The sequence below is a fragment of the Thrips palmi genome, unplaced genomic scaffold, assembly GCF_012932325.1.
Source record: "Thrips palmi isolate BJ-2018 unplaced genomic scaffold, TpBJ-2018v1 HiC_scaffold_5, whole genome shotgun sequence".
Taxonomy (NCBI): Eukaryota; Metazoa; Arthropoda; class Insecta; order Thysanoptera; family Thripidae; genus Thrips; species Thrips palmi.
Window position 1 is genome coordinate 375,953 of NW_023144632.1, and position 22,420 is coordinate 398,372.

The following is a 22,420-nucleotide window of genomic DNA, read 5'->3' on the forward strand; positions in this document are numbered from 1 at the left end:
GCGGAATAAAAAAACAATTTGATATCTCCAAATTGAGTTTTCTACCTTTTTATTGTGCCTCAGGATGGTGTGCATCATCACACCAAATTGTTTGACCCAATTCCTACCAGTTTGGGAGAAAATCCACATAAAAATGGATATTATTCAACTTGACCCCGTTTACGGTCTTAATCGTATCAGAATATGAAGGTAACTCAACCGAAGTGGGCAGAACTCCACTGCACAAAATGTCAAAAGGAGATGTTTTGACTTGTGTCTTCATAAATCTTTTGTAAAAAGAATCAACTCAATTTCTCATCACTTGTTGGAAAAAGGAGGTACCTCCAAAAATGTACTACAGAAATACAGAGTCTATGCAGACGTCCGCTCCGCTTGAACCGTTGCCAAATTTCGCCTCGTTTGGGAGAACTCAGTAAATATTGTCTCGTAGTCCATTCCAATGTAAAGATCACAGAAAGCGTCTTCAGTAGGATGGATCATAATTTCCGCCCCCTGTTTTTATTGGCGGAATGGGGTCCCTAGGATTGTAGAAGATCAATAACGAGGCGCATTTGATCCGGAAAAAATTTTATCAGCTGAAGTAAGGAGGGAGTTTCGAGAAGAGCAATTAGCCTAATGCACCCTAAATTTCAAGCTCTTTCCATCGGTCCAAAGCGTTTTGAAAAAGACAGTCTAGTTTTCATAATCTCGAACAAGTGCGCAACCTGTGCACTGACGGCGCGAGCATCGCTTCACATTCTCCCTAGGCCGTTGCCACCCCCTGGAATCGGTTCCTCGAGAACGGTTGAACTTGGCGCGCACAACGTTTTATTTTCATACCAAAGCAGGATCAGATATCTAATTTTTCTTCTTTTTGTGTTTCTGCTCTATGCCCTTCTTTTATTACAGAACATTTGTTTTGAAACGCACTAATTTTTCTTAGTTTCAGTTCGAATTCGATTCAATTCGACATCTTTTTCCACATTCAATTCGAGTTCAATTCGAAACCTTTTTTGGCCCGTCCCGTTCATTTTTTGTAAAAAAAAATGACGGAGGGACGGGCATATAGTATGATCCCTGCTGTGCGTCCGTCCGTCCGTTCGTCCGTCCGAGGACTTCCCGTGGTCCGATCTTGACCAAATTTGGTATGCAGCCTCCTTGGGTGACCCTAAGAACCACCCGGTGGCAGCAAATCCGATCCGAGCCCCGGGGGCGCTGCTGCAGGTGCATCATGGTCTACATGGGGTCGAGGAGGATCTCGGCAACGGATGCAGCTAGGAGGGCATGTAGGGGTATTTTTGGAATCGGGGCGACGAGAAAAAACCAATGGTGCCAGTTTCGAGCTAATCGGAGAAGTTTTGACCCGGGTTCAAGTCCCAGCGGGGTATTTTTTGAACATTCTTTTTATTCGAGTTTTTGCATTGTGTCTGATGTTTTTGAGGGTGCTGATGACGAAAACGACATTTGTTTTAACCCCAGACTCAGGTTTTATTCCCGTCAGGGTCAAACATAGGCGAAATTTGTACGTTTCTTAATGTACGGGACGGGCCAAAGTTGCCGATGAATATCGCTACTTTTCCTGTTATTTAGATTCGATTCCAAATTTATAATCCTTATTCGCATATCCCTAGCTCCGTCTTTGGGGCTCACATCGGTAGGGACGTCACCGTGCGGTTCCCGCGTTCAAAGACTCCGCAAACTGAGGAACACGGTTGACTCTTCGGGAGTCTCTTTGAAGAATGACGCTTCTATCGTATTTTTGACAGGCATGTTGTAAATGATCCATGAAGCGGAAGAAGAGAACTCATTTTTCCTCACTTTGCCTAATGCACCCTCCAGGAGGGTGTTTCACAAGTTTGAAATTCGATTGTACGATAGGCTAGAAATGAAGGTCTTAGTCTAAAACGAAGGTGTGCCAAATTTGAGCGCGATCCGACAACCCTAAGTGGGCGCGCATCGGCCCCAAAGTTTTTGGCCTCGGCGCGCGGACCGCGTGCACCGTCACACAAACGCGCGCCCCAGGCAGCCCGCGTGCGGCGGATTAACGTGGGCGCCGTCTAGGTATGTTGCCAAGGGTGCAAGGGAAGTGCCTAACCACATTTTAGACCGGCTGCCACCACCGCGGCGAAGGGTAGGTGACGCAAAGTCCACATTTCAGTCATTTACCCGTGCGACTGAACGGAGTACGGCAACAGCGCCAAATTTCGCGTGTACACACTAGACTGGATACGGAACTGATTCAAAATGCCCCGGTCGACTTTTCGCACCTCGATCCTCGCGAAACCGCGAGAGGCGTTTCGCGGACGCTGCCTAGTCCGTTTGAACGCAGCGGCGCGCCGGGCGAAGCTGGCTGCGGAGGCAGCCTGGCCGTGACGAGCCGCGCCGGTCTCTGCGCTCGGGCCGCCGACCGGGAGCCGGGTGCAGCGGAACCGAGCAAGTACGTATTGGAACATGATGGTTTAACGTGGAATGCCCCATTGGCCTGTCCACCTCTTAGCAAGTAGTAACAGACAACGCGCGGATAGTAAAACCGCGGAGAACTTTCCTGACTAGTTGCAACGAAGATTACGAAGAAAAGTAAAATTTCACTCAAAAAGAATAGCTTGAAACATGAACCCTCTTAACCGAGCATCCCCAAATTCCTGATTGCTCAAGTGGAATCACACACAAGTTACCACTTCTATTCTGTAGGCGCTCGTCTTGACTGAAGACTTTCAGTAGACTGCCACTAGACTTCCTATTCTTGCCGCGCGACACGCCGAAAAGGTTCTATGGAAATGCAGGGTGAATTGAAATCAGCCGGGGCCGCGCGGACATAAACGAATTGGCCCGAGTGCAAATTGTTGCAAACCTGCCCGGCCGGGCACAGGTTTGGGTCGTGTGGGTCCGTCGTCACGATCGGCACGTGAGTGACGCAGCCCTTCTGAGAGCCCGCGGGTGGGCCCACCACAGCACAGGGCTTCACAGCACACTGCAAAAAATTCCGTGCTTTTGTACGGAAATGGTACAGAAACATATAGTACGGAGGTACAGAGAAAAGTACGGAACGTTCCGTACTTACTCCATATGAACCCATGTAAATGGGCACGGAAAAAAAGCACGGGAGTTCCGTGGTTGGCTAGTATGGACGTTTCAGGCAAATTGTTGACCAGACATGTCCCGTACCTTTTCCGTACTTTTTTTACAGTGTAGGATGGCCCACCTTTTTCACAAGGGGTACGCGCCGTTTTGTGTGGGCACGTAGTACGTCCGGCTGAGCGATGCGAATTGACATACAAGTTTGTGCACTTCGGATTTTACTTGAGTAGACAAAATGGACAATTATTTAGCTCATATTGGGTGACATGTGCACACTCAACATCTTATGATCATTTTTTTACGTATTACGATGGTTTTTCATCGTAAGGTACGCATAAATTTGCACATACGCAATATGCTAAATTTTCATCGTATTACGTATGAATTTCATCGTATTACGCATGTATATCATCGTATTACGCATGAATTTCATCGTATTACGCATGAACTTGATTGTAGTACGAATGTTCTCATTTCAACGTATGTTACGATGGCCCTTTCATCATAGGAATCTGAAGGTGTGGGTTTAGAGTACAAAATGGAAGTGATTTTCGTTATTAGCACACAAACTGCTGGAAGAAACGTCAAACACGATTCAATAACTTTGGTCAAAAGTTAGTTAAAATTCGGTTAAGCGTCTGCGAAAAATTTGGGAGTCAATTTCGAGCTCAGCACAAAAACTGCAGGAAACAATGTTAAACTTGCATTGCAAATTTTGGTTCAAAATGACCTGTTTGAGACGGAAATTTTAGTCTGGAGTGAAAATGGAAGTGAATTTCGTTATCAGCATGTAAAAACTGCTGGTGGTAATGAGGGAGTGTGAGAAACTTTGCGAAACGTTACGCTGGAAGAAGGGGTGGAAGGTTCGTGCTCAGCGTACACTGAACAACAAAAAAAGGCCTGTCAATGCCGTTAATTTATTACCAAAGTTTGCTGTTATGCAATTCACGGCGTTTGCTGTGAACTAGTTCACGGCGTTCACTGTGATCTCGGTCACAGGATTCACTGTGATCTGGCCACAGTAAACGCCGTGCATTGGAGCCTGATTTCCAGTACTTCGGTGCTCAGCGCACAGTGGGCCACGAAGCCGGTTTAGGCGGACATAATTCCATATTTTTAACACTCAAATCTTTAAGTTTTTGTTCGTGATAACTCTTCCCAATACTCCAAGGAACCAGGATTGGGCAGAATTTCAACACAGGGACACCTTTTAGCCAACATACAGGTGGTCAAACACGCACCAAACGATTTGCGCTACTTTGGTGCAGTAAATATGCATGATTTCAAACGCAAAAAAAACTTATTAATTTTTGTGCAGCATCATTTTTATTGACACCACGTGAAAGGGCGTTTCTTTACGAAAAGTTACATACATTTACATTTGATTTTGGACGATTTTTGTGGTGTCCAGCTTTGTTTTTAATACACTTTGACAAAATTGTCAAAATTTAATCTTTGCAGAGGCGGCACTTTTTTGTTTAACGTTGTTTAACGGCCTCCTTCAGTCTTTGCGGAAGCCAACATGCCAAGGAACATTACCCAAAAGAATTTAGCTGCACCTACTTGCACCTTTGAGTTGTAGGGTCTCCTAAACATCGCCGAAAAGGCGAAAAACAGCCCCGCGCAGCGCAACGCTTCCCTGCACAACGGAGGCGCTGCTGCATAGTAGTTGCTTGTAATGATTAGAGTTGTGCATGTCAGAGTTTGTCTTCAACGCGAGTATGCTTGTTAAGGCTTTTGCGTTGTTTTATTCACGGAAACGTAGAAAAGGTGTGACCATGTCTTGGCGTTACAGGTCCCTTTCTATCAGATAATATCAAATTTCGCACTGGGAGTCTGATATTGTCTAAAACGGATTTCTCGCCCCTCAAAACCCCCCCGACTACGAAGTTACACGCCAAAATAACCATTGGTGCGGCCAGGGAGAATTATGTCCGCCTAAACCGGCTTCGTGGCCCACTGTGCAGCGGCGTCAAACTCACAGTGTTTGCTGTGGACCAGATCACAGTGAACACCGCGAACAAGATCACAGTCAATCGCGTGAGCAGATCACAGTAAACGCTGTGAATTGACCTACAGTGAAAACTGATTATAAATTAACAGCATTGACACGACATTTTTTGGCAGTGTAGTGGATTTCTGTGCTTGAAAGTATACTGCGTAACGTCACGCTGGCTCGCATCCCCCGTCCCCCTGTGTAACGCAGGGTTACGCAGGACAAATACCCCCACATACACAAGGCATTTTCTGTGGCAAAAGCGAAATTTGGAAGCGAATATTAATGGTTTGTTTTCACCTGTAAAGAAGGCAATGGACCCGACTTGGGCGCCAGGGACGGTTATCGAAAGGTTTTGATCAGGCGCGTGGAATAGTACCGACAGAAATCTGACCCGATTCCAAACTGGGTATTTTGTACGGCGAAAGCGTTATTTTCGAGTGAATTTCGGTGTTTTGCTTCTGAAAAGAAGGCAATCCACTCGATTTGGACGCCAGAGATGACATCGGAAGCTTCTGATCAGGCGCGTCTAATTATCCCCAAAGAAATTCGATCGGACGAATCGAACACCTCCAAAACTGCAGAAACATGTTGGACCCTTACGAATCGTACAAATCTGATCATATTAATCTTCTTTCAGTATCTGGACGGCACTCCACACGTTTCAAAACTTTTAAAAAAGGTGGGCCACTCTAATATGTGTTCTGGAAAAGCATAGCAGGGCCATGGTTCACGTGCTCCATCTCTTAACTATGTTTGAATGTACAATGTAAACTCTTGTCGGTGAGAACCAATTTTCATTTTACGTTGCTCTGGTTTGAAAACTGTGTCCACGCAGAATCAACTGGGAGGCGATCTTCTTTCAGAACGGTTCATCCGTGTCTGCTTGCCTACTCCGCTTTGTTTTCCCTCCAAACATCTACGAGTGCCAGCTCAGCATTGAAGGGGCTTTCGACTTCTTTAGTTAAGGTAAACAATCAATTGTGGGTCACATTTTTGAAAATTCCAAATAAAAGCATTTTATTTTGACCTGGTGACAAAAGTGCATGTGCGGTCTTTAACTAGGGTCCTTGGACTAAGTTTTGCAGCATAGTAGCTCCGTCTATCATCCTTATTTACTAAGCTGTGGCTGTTTTAACTAGGGGTACGCGCCGTTTAGTCTGGGCGCGTAGTGTGGCTGAGCGATGCGAATTGACATGGTTTGTGCACTTTGGACTTTGCTTGAGAAGACGAAATGTGCATCTTAAGGACTCATATTGAGTGAACTTTAGACCAGGGGTACAAATGGAAGTGATTTTCGTTATCAGAACACCAAAAACTGCTGGGATCAATGCCAAACTAAATTTTAAAAAATTTTTGGGTCCAAAATTGGTTAAAATTCGGTTAAATGTGAGTCTGGGAAAAGTTTGAAGGTCATTTTTGAGTTCAGCACCCCAAAAACTGCGGGAAAACAATATAAAAGTCGACTTGAAAATTTTGGTCCAAAATGACCAAATTTTGGGATGAAAATAAAAGTCTGGAGTCGAAATGAGAGTGATTTTCGTTATCAGCACACCAAAAACTACTGGGATTAATGTCAAACTCGATTTAAAAATTTTGGTCCAAAATTGGTTTCAAATTCGGGAAGTGTGAGTCGGGGAAAAATTTTGGAAGTCATTTTTGAGTTCAGCACCCCAAAAAAACTGCAGGAAACAATATAAGACTCGACTTGAAAATTTTGGTCCAAAATGACCTTGTTTCGGATGAAAATAAAAGTCTGATGTCAAATGGAAGTGATTTTTGCTATCAGCACTAAAAAAACTTCAAGAATCAATGTGCAATTAAATTTAAAATTTGCCCCAAAATGGGTTTAAAATTTTTGGGTCGGGGGACACTGTTAAAAAAATATGAAATTCAGATGATTTCGTCTTACTTTGGTTGAAACGTAAATTAAAATGGTACGAAAATTTAAAACCAACTGTCTGAAAAATGTGACCTGATGTCTGAAATTTTAATTTAGACTAGCAAGTCTGAATATTTAGAGCGATGGCTATCAAGTTTTTGTACATTGTCGTCCGAAACTAAAATTTATACTTGTGAAATCGGAAAAAGAGTGAAAAAAACCGTCCCCTTTTTACATTTTTTGATTTTTTCAGAACTTTTATCAATACTATGTTTATTTCAAATAAAATTTTCGTTTAGTGCCGTAAAAGCATGAGAATGTTTCAGAGCTCCGAATGGACACTTATTGCTCTATCCCCTAGGTGGCGCAGTGTCGCATGGATGATCTTTTTGGGGCTAAAATTGCCTCTTGAAGGCGAAATCGCGAATATTTTTTTACAAACTTATTCCAAGTGATTGTCTAAAAGGGCATGAGCGCACCAAAGCAAGATTCAGGGTTAAAAAGGCAGTATAAGCTAAATAACAAAGAATACAATTTCACTCTCGCGCATGGCCACGGGTCGGTGCGGGTTTGGGGTAAGGGCCCCTCTCTCTCGCAATTCAGCAGTCACCCAGCCTCTTCTTGCCTTTTCAAAAGGGACTGCTACCGTGCACTTTTTTTTTAGCCGGGACGATCCCCTGAGCGTCTGCGATAAACCCATGGCAAAAATTCGCCGATTTTAGCTTTACTTACAGAGTGGCATCGTTTAGTGCGACGTTTATATTCTTCGTACACTTAGTCTGATAAAAAAGACCGACTGGTATCATTTTTCATACAACATGTTGATCTGAAAATTCAGACTAACGTCGTCTGAAAATTTCAGACCGCGAAGTATGAAAATTTTTGGGATGAAAATTTAGACTGAATGTAAGTAAAACGATTCTTACAAAAAAATTTTGAAATTTTTAGTAAATTTTTTAACATGGACTATTTTGAAGTCAATATTAAAGTCAGCGCACTGAAAACTGCAGGGAAACGCATGACTCTAAAAAAGAAAATTTCGCTCCAAATTGCGTAGCTCTAGGTGAAAGTGTAGGTTTGGCATTGAAATAAAAGTAGCTTTGTGACTAGTACACTGAAATCTACAAACAACTATCTAGACTCAATTTCTGTACATTCCTACACTGTCTTTATGAAGCCCCTCTGTCATCACCAATTCCCTGATGCCACACCCAAAGTGAATCCCCCAGTCGAGTAACATTCAATTGCCAGCATTGAAACGCTTAATTGGTTACTCGTATGATTGGGGGCACTATTCGATATCTCTTTTTTCTTAACTAATGATTTCTCAATTTTATAAGTAATATCTATGAAACATTTTGTCATTCTTTCATTGTGAACCAGTGAATAAAACAACATTGATTAGCATACGTTATCACAGTTAATATTAAGTGAGTCACTTTAGGGTAGGCTGATCTGAACCAGTTAACGGGGACCAATTATTGTCAAAACCAGTGATTCGTCATATAGAGTCCAAAGCCAAGGCTACCCAAGGCTTAATGAACCGACACAATTTATCTTACTCAGGTATGCAATACTGAGTAGTACCAGTTATATTAACTTCAGTGAAGTGAAAGGAATCGTCTCATTAAATCCATTCACTAGTTGACTCACCGCTCAAAACCTGAGTCGTCTCTTTGAACCCAATATCAATTCAAACTCTATTAGGATTAAATATACACAACCATACATTGATTCTATTAATAAACACATGTTAGTACTTTTGCACTCTTGTCAGCTTGCAGCATTGCAATAGAATGTATTTCTCGAGTCCAAACTAAGTATGCCTGCTAATTTCAACACAAGTTATTTATGCATTTCCCTGATTTCCTCTACTATGAAAATTTAAAAAAGAGGATGACACTATAGAAAATGAAACAAGTAGATGCCCACAATACAAAAGGACAAAATAAAAACATTCTTTTTACACTGCTCTGTCAAAGTGCACTGACCTGAAGAAGATTCCCCTCGAAAGGGGGAGGGCGGCGAGGGGAACGAAACACGTATACCATTTTCACTGCCATTCTCCATATTTCGCTGTGTTGATACTCTAAAAGGGTTTTAATCATTCTAGAATGTGGAAAAACTATGGCCGATCTCATTTCCAAACCCTTCTGCTCGTTATTTTGTATTATTTGCTTCTGTCCCGTATTTGAGAGCCACGGCCGCAGGTATGAGAAATTCGTGAGTGCTCAGTGCTGCCAACCTAACCATGCTAATAACCTTATTCAAAAGTATGTTTTGAATATTTCAAACGATACTAAACAACGATTTGAAACAAACTCGTGTTGGGGGGTACTAAGGCGACGTTAAATACGAAATCTTGAAACTATAGCCGTAGTTGCTGAGGATCGTTGGTGAGTACAAACACACAGACAGACTCACGACCAGTCACTTTTCAGCGCTTCCAAACACGGCAAGGGCTTCGCTATCGCTCAGCCAAAAATAGTCTGTTTTGGCCCACATTTGATTTTTGGAACCAGTTGTGGGTCAGCATTGTAGAAAGCTCAAATTTGGATATGATTTGCTTAAATGCGAGAGGAATTCACTTTTGAATTTATTTTTCGGAATCGTGAAAACTGCAGGATCTGTAGCACAACGAAAAGGGTACTTTCGTAGATCCCTGAACCGGAAGCACACAGACGCCATGTTGGCGGAAGTAGATCCAAACTTGACATGGGAAAGAGACGTTCGTCAAAGGTATCGGCCACACTTGAACATTAACAGTCGTTTGATACTTGTTTGCAGTGCATATGTGTTTCGCGAGCAATATTTGTACAGCTCGGCCATAGTTTTGGATCCGAAGAGAGGTTAGTTTCCGGCCAATTTGGCGTCTGCTGGTCTGCTTGCTTCCGGTTCAGGATTCTACGAAAGTACCCTATCGGCTCTACTTCGGCTCCGGTTCGGGCGTCTTCGGGTCCGACCGCTCCAGGCACCCACCGCACCGGCCTCGTGGTCGAAGGAGCCTCCGAAGGCGAGACAGGCGACCCCGAAGACGTCTTCGGGTCGGACCATCTATCTGGTGGGGGCGCGGATGGCACATTTATGGTAGGGTTGACCCTCCGAGGCTTGCCTCGCTGAAACACAACCAAACCTTACCGAGCTTCCAGTCCCCCTTTAGATACTTTGTCCAGGTGGGCAACCAAAGGGAGTCGAAATCTCAAGAACCGTTCATCGCACAAAAAAACAAATGAAAGCGAAAATGGTCGACGTGACGAAAATAACATCTACCGTAAGCCGGGGTAATATGAGACAATTTCGGGGTAGTAAGAGACGGAGTTAGATTTGCGTAAGATTCACTCTGAGCTCGCTATTCGGCCACAAAGAGAGCCACGTGGCCAAAATTGACCCTCTCATGTAAAATCGGCCGAGGAACAAGAATCCGGCGTCGGTTTCCCAATTGGCCTGCTCAAATTTGGACCATGGCTGTTTTCCCATTTTTGCAGTCATTTCTTGTATCTCTGGGGTTTTGGTGATGGACATCTATTTTGACCGATCCCAGGGGTGGAATTTGAAGATAAAGGATCAAACTAAAATATTCCGTCATAAAAAGTTTGTGTATAGGGCAGCCCTAGCAGCAGCTACAAAAACCGTGAAAATGCATGTTTGGGGCAGAAAACTGCCCCTCTTTGTTCTTTCCACAGGACTGTGGTGGAAAGGCAGCGTGCTCCAGTGTGAGGTAGGCCTTCTGAGGCGCTGGCACTCATGTGGAAGCAGCGTACCGTAGCCCAGCGCCAACACACAGGCAGTGAAACATGGACCTGCCTCCGTAACGCCTGCGAACTGGAAGTTGGGCACGCCCGCCATACGCCTACCCACCGTGCAGGTGCTCGCTCCATCTCGCCATAGTCTCCCCATTCGGTTCACACTCGTAACTATGTTGAGCCGTGGTGTCCTCGCAAAATCGTCGCGTTAACTCCGGAGTTAACGAGAGGCCTCTCGTGGAGAATTTGGAAACATGGGACTTTGAAACCGAACTTTTAATTTCAAATCGATTTACATTGCACGGTGAAACCGATGTCTGGAAATTTTCAGATATTTTTTCCCATTTCCAGACATTGTCTGCAGATATTGTCTGGAAATGTCTACTTTTTCCAGATAATATCTGGAAATGGTCAAATCCTCGATGTATATCTAGAAAAAAACGGCATTTCCAGATAATATCTGGAAATAGAATTTTCCAGATAATATCTAGGGAAAATTTTCCCCGATAATGTCTGGAAACAAAGGCCTTGACGCCGAGGTCCACGGATTTGCGACCTGGGGGTCCCCGATGGTGTCCTCGAGGTCCCCAGGACACGGGGAGTCCAACGCCGAGGTCGCCGACGCTCTAGGACAAGCGGTTCCGGAGATACGAGGACGTACCACAAGGAGTCCGTCAAAGCAACTTTTTAGTTGGAGCCCAAAATCATCATCGGCCTCTGGCTACGTTCCACTTGGGTGTCCGGGACTTTTGACTTCAGCATCGTGTTAAGGTAGTGCTAGACTACCAGGAACCCGTCAGCGGTCGTCGTCGGACCTCCGGTGCGCCCAGGATGCCGACGAACGTGGGTGCTGTGCCGCCACACGGTTCAACACCGTTGTCGCCACCACCAAGGTGGTCCCCGATGGTGTCCTCGAGGTCCCCAGGACACGGGGAGTCCAACGCCGAGGCCACCGACGCTCTAGGACTAGCGGTTCCGGAGATACGAGGATGTACCACAAGGAGTCCGTCAAAGCAACTTTTTAGTTGGAGCCCAAAATCATCATCGGCCTCTGGCTGCGTTCCACTTAGGTGTCCGGGACTTTTGACTTCAGCATCGTGTTAAGGTGGTGCTAGACTACCACGAACCCGTCAGGGGTCGCCGTCGGACCACCGGTGCGCCCAGGATGCCGACGAACGTGAGGCACCGTCGGTGTGCTCTCGGCCTCAGAGGAGAACGCGCCCAGCATGCCTCTGCTGGACTCCCTCGAGGTCCCCGTCGACGCGGCCGCCTCCGCGCCCGTCGACTTCATTGAGTTCCCACCAGGCCGCCGCACAGTGGGACGAAACTCGAAAAAAGTGGCGATAATTCTGGGATGCTCCGATCGTCTCCAAAAACACTACCCGGGGTTTTTGGGGTACGAGAAACTTGAATCCGTCAAAATTTAAAGCCGAAAACGGACGCCAGGGGCGGATCCAGCATTCCAGGAGGGGGTGAACCCTTTGGAGTGCACGGAACGATGCCAAAATCGCTTCACGGGGGTTTTCGGGCATGAGGAACTCGGTCCCGTCAACCTCGAAAGCCGGAAACGAACGCCAGGGGCGGATCCAGCAATCAAGGAAAGGGTAAAACTGGATCCACACCTGACGTTCTTTTCCGGCTTTCGACGTTTACAGGAACGAATTTCTCAGCTCCGAAAACCCCCTTGTAGTGATTTTGGCATCGTTCCGTGGGCTCCGAACAGTAAACCCCCTCCTTGAATGCTGGATCGGCCCCTGGCGTTCATTTCCAACTGTCGACGTTGACGGCAACGAGTTTCTCATCCCCCAAAACCCCCGGGTAGCGATTTTGGAGACGATCGGAGCATCGCCACTTTTTTCGGGTTTCGTCTAGAACGCTCTTTTGGAGGCGATTTTCTCAAAACGCGAAACATCCGAAACATTCGGTGGCATTCGGTCCACAAAGTGGACTGGCTGCCCTATCACCGACAAGTCACAGAACCGTGCGCAAATGTTCGCAACTCAACTTATCGCACTGTAAAAATCGTTCAGACGCCAATTTTGTAGCACTTTTAACGGCAATGTATTTTTATCCGGGTGACCCAAGAGTAAACCTGACTGCTGAATAACATTGGTGAGGATGTCAGCTTTCCAAAAACATATAATATGACACCTTTATTCTGAATATGGCGGCCACCAGAGCGAACACTGTACACCTATTGTAGTAAGTGAACGAAAAGCTGAAAATGCGTCATCTTTGGCGCTCCGCTGTGGCTCGCTCAGGTCATATATTGTAAAACTGTTAAGTGTCACGCATAGCCAAGGCCTTTACAATAAACACCGACTAGTTTGTTGGACCCTGCCGTTCAATTTTCAAAATGCCACTTCTCGCCGCTTTTTACGCGTTTCGTCCCACTGTGCGCCGTCGAGGTGCCCAGTGGCGAGACCCCCTTCCCTCCCCTCCCCCCCCCCCCAGATCCCGGAGGACTTGCTCATGGACTTTGAACTGTCCTCGAGCCTCCCCCTTGCCCCACCCCCAACAGCCGTAGAGTCTTCAAGTTCAGACTTGTATGACTCCTCTAGTGAGTCTAGTACCACTTCTGACTTGCTAGACCAGATGTGTAATGAGGCCTATAATCAAATGATGGCTAATGAGACTGTGGAGGAATTGGGGTTAAACAACACCCCCACTGTCATGAAAATACATGTCAGTCTAAAAAATAATTCTAGCCCCTCAGAATTCCCCTTACATTGCATCCCAAGGGACTTTGCACTCACTAAGAATGGTTCTAAAACTATTAGAGTCGGTCTAGATGTAGCCACTGATTTTTCCCCCTTTGTGATGTTCTTCGGTGAAACCAACAAACAGGGTAATCGAATTTACCATAGAATGAGTCCAGCCGAACTGAACATCATGATGTCCAGAGAAGTCCAGATGCATGTTTTAAATGCACTGGAAAAAAGAACTGAGCTAGAACCTCTTTCCTTTGGGGATATCACGCTTTCAATTAACAAAGATGAAAATAAAACATTTATTACAGTGTGTGTTGAGAAAAAAGAATCTCCCATTAAAATTTCCCTTGCTCTCTCTACGTGGAAAATGATTTACAACCTCAAAGAAAATATAGAGTACCATCTCATGAATTTGACGGAAATGTCAATCCTTGCCAGGTCTAACTTTGACCATTTTATTTCTCACTGCAAGGAATACTGTATGAGGATTGGATACAAGACACCCCAATCAGTAGTCCAGATGACTCGAGACCATTCAGATAATCTGATGGCTGGAGCAATGAGAAGTTATCTGTCTCCTTTCCCTATCTCTGTGAGATTAGATCTGATGTCTTATCATAAAGATTTTATCAAAGAAGCCATTTATCAGGCAATGAGAGAGGCTTAAAAGAGAAAAATCCCCCCAAAATTTAAAAAAAAGAGATAAAGACAAAAAAAGAAATATAATAGTTGAAAATACAAAAAAAGGAATATAAAACAAAACCCAAAAAAAAATGATAATGAAAGAGTCTGATTAAATTGCGCACGGAGAAGCAGGCAGGCCGTTTAATAGAGCAATGATGACTTTGAGAATGTTCTCTCTGAGCTCTAATTAAAAAACAAGAGACAGAAGCCTTCTTTCACTAAAATAGAGGAAAATCTTACAGTGTAGTGTTTAAAACTCCACTTTTTTTCAATAATTCTTCACTCTCTTCAACAAAAAGATACTGTGGACTCTAAATACCAATTGTGCTTTCATTTTCATAAGTGAAAACAGAAGACAATCAGAAGACAAACAGAAGACAGTCAGGAGACAATCTTAGTGTACAAACATTTCAGTCACCTCTGCCGTTCGATTTGGACCCGAGAAAATGAGTGACTCTATCACTCAAAATTAAACCAAAATTTTTTAAAATCTCATCAAAATGACTATCAGAGAAGCTTCTCCACTACATAAACTTTATTCAAAATCAATGGGGCACTCGGCAAGTCTATACAGACAGAGCAGCTGCCCCGAGGGGCAAACAACTTCGTCAAAATTTGTACACCGTTATTTCAAATTCACGTTATTTCACGTTATTTCATTGTTACTCCAACGTTATTTCAAGGGTATTTCAACGTTATTTCGTGTTATTTCACGTTATTTCGCGCTATTTCACCGTTATTTCACGCTATTTCACGCTTATTTTGGCGTTATTTCACCGTTATTTCACGTTATTTCACCATTATTTCACGTTATTTCACCGTTATTTCACGGAAAATGTACACCTAAATTCAAGTTGTTTGCCCCTCGAGCTGCCCTGTACAACTTTACTTATCACTAGAGTCTACCCAGCCATTAGTAGGTTATGTTGTCCATATTTCTTTTCTCAAATATAGATAAATTCAAAAGTGTCACTCCACTAAAACATAACGAGAGGCTCATTCCCTTCATATTCTTGCTGAGAGTCTATCACTCTTTCTCAAAATAAGTTCCTAAATAAAAAAAAACAGGTCTCTGAAGTGACAGAAACAAAATGTCAACTTTTCCTTCATAAATTCTCCACTCCTTTAAAGAAAAGATACTCTGGCCTCTAAATACCAATTGTGCTTTCATTTTCATAAGTGAAAACAAAAGGAGTCATAAGACATTCTTAGAGTACAAACAATTTAGTGTCTTGTTCCGTTGGAATAAGAGCCGATAAAGTTGGTGACTCTTCCACTCAAAATTAAAGCAAAATTTTTTAAAATCTCATCAAAATAACTATGAGAGAAGCTTCTCCACTGCCTAAACTCTATTAAAAATCAATGGGGCACTCGGCAAGTCAATACAGACTGAGCAGCTCCTTGTGGTAAGATATCATTACCAAAACCGACTCACACACTATAAGGTTAAACTGTCCAGCACAGCATAGGTCTGAATTTAATTAATTCAAGAGTGTCACTCAACTACAAGGTAGGTTTACGCCAGACCGCGTCTTGTCGTAACAGGCTTCGCGATGTCTCGCTGCCTGTTCCTCCAATCCACGCCTGGCGTACCTACCTTGGCCTGCGGCGCTAGCCTGCCTGCGGCAGGCAATGGCTTGTCCGTTGTCGGTTTTTTTTTAACTTGTTGAATGCTGGGGGGCCCCGCCCCCCAGACCCCCCTACATTGTAAATAGGGTTGTTTTATCTACAGATAACACGATCTTGACCCTTGTCACTTTTTAACTTGTCAGGGCTGGGCCCCCCTTTCTCCAAGACAGAAGTGGTCTATCTGCAGAAATCTCTATTTTTCGCCGTTTTTAGGTGTTTTTCGCCTATAAAAACTGAACCAGTTGAGCTAGGATGGTGAAATTTCGCGTATGCCGAGCCAAGGACATACCCAAAAAGTGTGCAAAATCTCATTGAGATCGGCCGAGCCGTTCAGGAGGAGTGGTGCGGACACACAGACCGACAGACAGACAGACAAAACTTTTCAACCCCACTGGAGTAACAGGCTTCGCTATCGCTCAGCCAAAAACATAACGAGAGGCTCATCCCCATCATAGTCTTGATAAAAATTTATCACTCATACCTATTGTGATAATTGGTTATGGGGTTTGATCTAGTGAAACACACGCACTCAGTTAGATTGCAACAGATATATATTCTCACACTTGGACACACAGGACAACCTTCTACAGTACACAGCACAGAGACAGTGAGTAGTCCGACAGCACCAAGGAAACGGAAACAAGACAGGAGATTGGCACTGCCCTCTCATACTACACATAACAGCTCCTAGTTCAGTATGAAAATTGCATCTTACAATACCCCGCCTCAATTTTACATTTATTTGTAACTTAGATTTATTTACATCAGTTAACATTACATGTACAAACATTTGTCACATTATGAGTTATTATCTTTCATTACCATACCCAGCCCAATCAAATGCCTTTGAAACATCTCGAACGCTAATGGCTTGGTCATCACATCTGCCTTTTGATCAGAGGTTTGGATATATTTTACTGAAACTACTCCAGACTGTTGTAGGTCTTTGACAAAATTGTATTTTATATCTATATGCTTCATTCTTTTAGCAGTCCAACTATCAAGGCAATTTATGGTAGCTTGATTATCCTCAAACAACGTTATTGGTCCTTTAATTTCAATGCCCATTTCTATGACTAACTGTTTTGCCCACAAGACCTCTGCAGTTGTTGTAGCAAGTGCCACATATTCTGCTTCTGCTGATGACAGTGCAACAGTATTCTGCTTCTTAGTGTTCCAAATAATTAAGTCACCGAACAGTTCTACAATTGATCCAGATAATGATTTTCGATCAAACTCATTGGCAAAATCAGCGTCTGCATAGGCCACCAATGGGACATTAGAGTGGCTTGTAAAACATAATTCATGATTTAGCGTACCTTGAATATATCTCAGTATCCTCTTCAATCCCCTCCAATGCAACATCAGTGGGCTCGCTTGAAACTGGCTAAAATAATTAACAGCTACACACAAGTCTGGGCGGGTAGCCATGCAGGCGTACATCAAACTTCCTATCAACTCCCTGTAAGGCTTTACTCCTAGGACGGGCTGTAAATCATCAGGCATTGGATTATGTTTCCCAGCATGATTTCCTTTCAATGGTAGAGGAATCTTTACTGATGCTAACTTGTTTTAACCAACGAATCGTCTCAGTACTGTTTTGAGATAATTTTCTTGACTCATGTACAGTTTTCCCTCAGACCGAGAGATTCTGATCCCTAAGAAATATTTTAACTCTCCTAGATCCCTCATTTGAAATTCTGACATCAGTTTTCTCCTGACTGAAGTTATACACTCTTCAGAATCTGCAGCTAGAATTACATCATCTACATACAAGAGAAGGTAACACACATTACGTCCTTGTCTTACAAGGTAGGTTTACGCCAGACCGCGTCTTGTCGTAACAGGGTTCGCGATGTCTCGCTGCCTGTTCCTCCAATCCACGCCTGGCGTACCTACCTTGGTCTGCGGCGCTAGCCTGCCTGCGGCAGGCAATGGCTTGTCCATTGTCGGTTATTTTTAAACTTGTTGAATGCTGGGGGGCTCCGCCCCCCCAGACCCCCCTACATTCTAAATAGAGTTGTTTTATCTTCAGATAACACGATCTTGACCCTTGTCACTTTTAAACATGTCGAGGCTGGCCCCCTTTCTCCAAGCCAGAAGTGATCTATCTGCAGAAAGCTCTATTTTTCCCCGTTTTTTAGGTGTTTTTAAGCTATAAAAACTGAACTAGTTGAGCGAGGATGGTGAAATTTCGCGTGTGCCGAGCCAAGGACATACCCAAAAAGTGTGCTAAATCTCACCGAGATCGGCCGAGCCGTTCAGGAGGAGTAGTGCGGACACACACACAGACAGACGGACAGACAGACAGACAGGAAAAACTTTTCAACCCCACTGGAGTAACAGGCTTCGCTATCGCTCAGCCAATAAAGTACAAACACCTGTCAGCTTCACATCTGGAGAAACCTAATTTCCGAACAAATTCATCAAATCTATGATTCCACTCGGCTGGTGCCTGTTTCAAGCCATAGAGGGTACGATTGAGCTTACACACTAGTTTTCCTTTGATTCTCAGTCCTTCTGGGGGAGCCATGTATATCTCCTCCTTAAGATTCCCATTCAGGAAGGCATTCTTGACATCCAACTGATTTGTATACAGATTTTTCTTATTGATGGTAGCCAGTAGGATTCTGAGAGTTGCCATTCTTGCAACCGGAGCATAGATTGAGTTCTCATTGTAGTCTTCACCTTTTCTCTGGGAACATCCCTTTATGACCAACCTGGTCTTGTATCTTATGATTTCTCCATTCTCATCATGCTTAATTGCAAACACCCACCCAAAGGGAAATAACTTCAGAAAAAAATGTACACTTGAATTAAAATTCAAAAAAAAATTCATTAAAATTTCACTGAAATATTGCAAAAACTTCACCAAATTTGGGATGGCTTTACTGTATCCCCGCACGCCTGAACCAAATCATTCTTAATCAATTTGCACATTAAACATAAAATAATCACCAAAATTACAAAATTATCTGAAATTACTACAAAATATTGCTAATTAATTGAAATTTATCAGTATTATCTCAATTAAATTATTATTTTATCATAAATGTTTGCAGTAAGGTGATGCTTGTGGTGGACTGCTCCCAGGCGGGTGGACAGCGTGACTCGAGGCTATCAATTACCCAACTAAATCCGAATCTGCAGATCGTGATTGCGTCTGATATTTGAATTGGAAACGAGCCGTCGGGCGAGAGGCATATACACCTAAAACTAAAAAGTCCAACCTATCCTAACCAAACCTAACGGATTTGCGACAGATCTTACCCTACTCGCGACAGATCATACTCTAACGCGATATATCTTACTCTAACGTGGCAGATCTCACGCTGCTCGTAACAGATCATTCTCCAACGCGGCAGATCTTACGGTACTCGTTTCAGATCTTACTCTAAAGCGGCCGATCCTATGTTGCTCGTGACAGATCATCCTCTAAGGTGGCAGATCTTACTTCACGTGACAAGTTCTTAGTCTGACGCAGCTGATCATATGTTTCTCGTTACAGATCTTACTCTAACGCGGCAGATCCTACGCTACTCGAGACAGATCCTACTCTAACGCGGCAGATCTTGCACTCTCGTTACGAGTTCTTACTCTAACGCAGCTGATATTACGCTACTCGTGCCAATCATAGCCTGACCCAACACATCTCCACCGCCAATCTCGCAATGTCAATTCACCCACAGGAAGTAGTCCACTCAAGACATCACCTCACTCCAAACGTTTGAGATTAAATAATAATAAATTATTTACTTGTATTAATACTGATTAATTTCAATTAATTAGTAATATTTTGAAATAATCTCATATAATTTTGTAATTTTGACGATTATTTTATGTTTAATGAGAAAATTGATAAAGAATGATTTGGTTCAGGCGTGCGGGGATACAGTGAGCCACTCCCCCAAATTTCTTGAAAATTCACCAAAATTCATTAAAGTTCACAAAAATTCATTGAAATTGTTATAGTGTGGCAGTGTAAGGGACTTGGAGGGAAAGGGTAGTCGAAGGTCTCGTGGAGACGGAAGCTTCTGTATTATCAACAAGGTGACCGTGTACAGAATGGTGGCTGGCGCCAGACAGCGCGCCTTTATATTACAGATGCAGAAGAACATAGGGAAGAACAGTATGGTGGAGAGTGGGGGTGCATGGCCAATGGGATTTAGGAACCAGGGTATTTGAGGGAAGAACGGAAAGAAGAAGGGTTGAGGTCCTGGCCAGGATCACTAGGGCAGTGGTTAGAAAACTGGGGAATGACCGTCTACAGGCCGTGCTTTGGTTATGTTCTCTATTGTTTCATATCATAACACCACTCCCTCCTGAATGAAAGAAACGAAGTTTCTCAAAATTTTCCTCGTACACCCTTTTCTTCGAGCCTCAGGTTGAACACTGACTTTAAACTTAGACGTACTGGTTCAAGGTTTTAGAATTATTTTCCCACTCTCTCACTCGATTTTAAACGTGGTTTCACAAGTCTGATTAAACGTCCAATTTTGATAATCTCTTGAGTTTTTCTTTCTTGAGTTGATGACGACTGCTCGCTGTCTTGATGTGATGCTACAAAGGCTCGCTTCCCCATTACACCTTCTGGGTGCCAGGCGTTAGGGTGTCCAGTCCTAAGCCCGCGGGTCGGCTTGTTGTTAAAAAAAACAAAAATAAAGAACAGTTGGCCTTTAACATCTCAGACGCCAGGTAGACTCCAACAGCTCCAAACGGACGTTACAACCGTCGTCACGATTTGCAACACCGCGTGAAGTTGGGATGTTCCGCCTGTGGGCCAACCAAAATTTGTGTTAGTTCTGGTGAAGCTCCAACTGAAACAAACAGAAAAACACTCTACACAGTTTTGCGCTTTTAAGTATCCAACCCCTACTCTGTCTGGTTGGTTTGCCTGATGCCGTCCTGACTATCTAGCTAATCCTACTCTGTAGGCACCTTGAAATCTAAGAAACTTAACCAGCTGTTTGTTAGTGCAAATACTTAACTCATGGAACTACTCCTCGCGTATGGGCTGGGACTCCTGGGCTGGCGTGACGTCATCTCTCAGATTCTGGATAATGTCCAGAGCGGCTGCCAGCAGTTGCTCAGGGGTGAGAGTTCCATCCAGGACGTGAACTGGGTTGGTTTCCTCTCGTAGCAGCCAGGTGTCAGTCAGGTCGTGTAGCAGGGTGAGGTACTCGACAGTGACACCTGCTTCCTCTGTGCGGCCTCTGCGGTTTAATCGTTGGTATGCTATGGCCGGAGGCGTGCGTACATAGATGTAATGTATGGGTCGTTGAGTGGGTGGGGCGACGGCGTCGCGCAGAATCCGTAGAATGGCCATGTGTTCTTGGCCGATGGCACTCATCTCGGCGAGGCCTTGGGCGAACACTCTCAGTGAGCATTGGGGTGAGCGTTCCAGGACAGTCAATCCTTCTGGGTGTTTGGTCAGCAAGCTGGTTTGGCGGCGGCCAAGCGTGGCTAGTGCGAGTACTTGGAAGGGGTAGCTCCAAGTGGCTCGGTCGGTGTAGAGAAGTTCTAGCAAGTTGTGTCCTTCCACGTCTTGCCAATCCCTGACGGGCTCGTCCAATACTGGAAAAAGCTCCAATCTCTTGAGGTTGGCTGCAAGAGTCGATTTTCCGGCTGCGATGTTTCCTTCCAGGTAGATGATTGGAGTCATCGGGCGACGTTGCTTCATGAAGTAGTGCACCATCAGTGCAGCGACGATGGTCAAGAAGGCGATGTTCATCACGATGAAGATCATTTTGGCTCGCTAGGCGCGCGCCAAGTCGACAGTGGTTCTGTGAATTTAGACTTTTAGTTGCTAAACTCTGTTTGTACTCTCACTCCTCTCCGAATGAAGGAAATGCGAAGCATTTATAATAGTTTTACTTCTTTCCATGTCTGTACAGTCAGGTTTACAATGTTTATTGTGGTTTTATTCGGGTTCGCGATTGGCGATACTCCCTGCGTAGAACTGCTGCGCGCGCGCTTGCTTCTGGCGATACTCCGCGCGTATACCCTGTGCGCGCGCCCGCGTCTGGCGGTACTCCGCGCGTCGGATTCCTAGTGCGGCCCGGCACGACGCACCGCAGTCGTGTTGCGCTGTTCGTCGGCTGTCGGCCGCCGGTTGCTAGCCGCCGTGTGTTTGTTGTCGTTGTTGCCGGGCCGGCCGGCGTCGTCGCGTTGCGGTCCGTGTCGTTGCGCCGTTCTCTGGTTGGCTGGTTGGGTCAGCTGACGTATTCTTGCGTTTCGATTGGCCGGCCGCGGAGTCGCCAAGCCCTGCGTCGCCTGGCCCGGCGGTGTTCTCCTCAGTCGGCGTCCCCCTCGTAGCGAGTGTAGGGTAGGGTGGTCCAAAAAAAAATGAAGTTGCTCGGATCGTCCAACGCCGCCCGGATTTGGATTCTACATCGAAAAATACGAAATACGTGTTTTTTCCTTTTTCGAAAAAATGATTTTTAGGACCTCCGCAGAGCCCTTAAAGTTTTTAACAGTGCCATTCATAGGAAAAAATCGTAACTTGGTCATTTTTTGACCGATTTTCAAAAACGAAACGGGGATTTGTTCGTTTTTGAATGCTTATTACGAAAAAAAATATGCCTATTCCTCTTTTTGGTTTGCCTAACTTTCAGGGGCAAAAAATGACTAAATTTCGGCCCGAATTGGCAAGAGTTTCAGTTTGTAGGCCGCTGCAGCCACTCCAAGTCCACCCTGTCAGCATGGCAGGGTGCCCCTA

At 44.5% G+C, this 22,420-nt stretch overlaps 1 protein-coding gene across 1 annotated transcript; it reads right to left on the minus strand.

The window, feature by feature from the left end:
- Positions 1–20,698: 20,698 nt before the first annotated feature.
- On the minus strand, positions 20,699–21,448 carry LOC117650702 (deoxynucleoside kinase-like). The gene has a single exon (XM_034394281.1). The coding sequence runs from the start codon at positions 21,446–21,448 to the stop codon at positions 20,699–20,701; it is 750 nt and encodes a 249-aa protein (XP_034250172.1).
- Between the last annotated feature and the right edge of the window lie 972 nt (positions 21,449–22,420).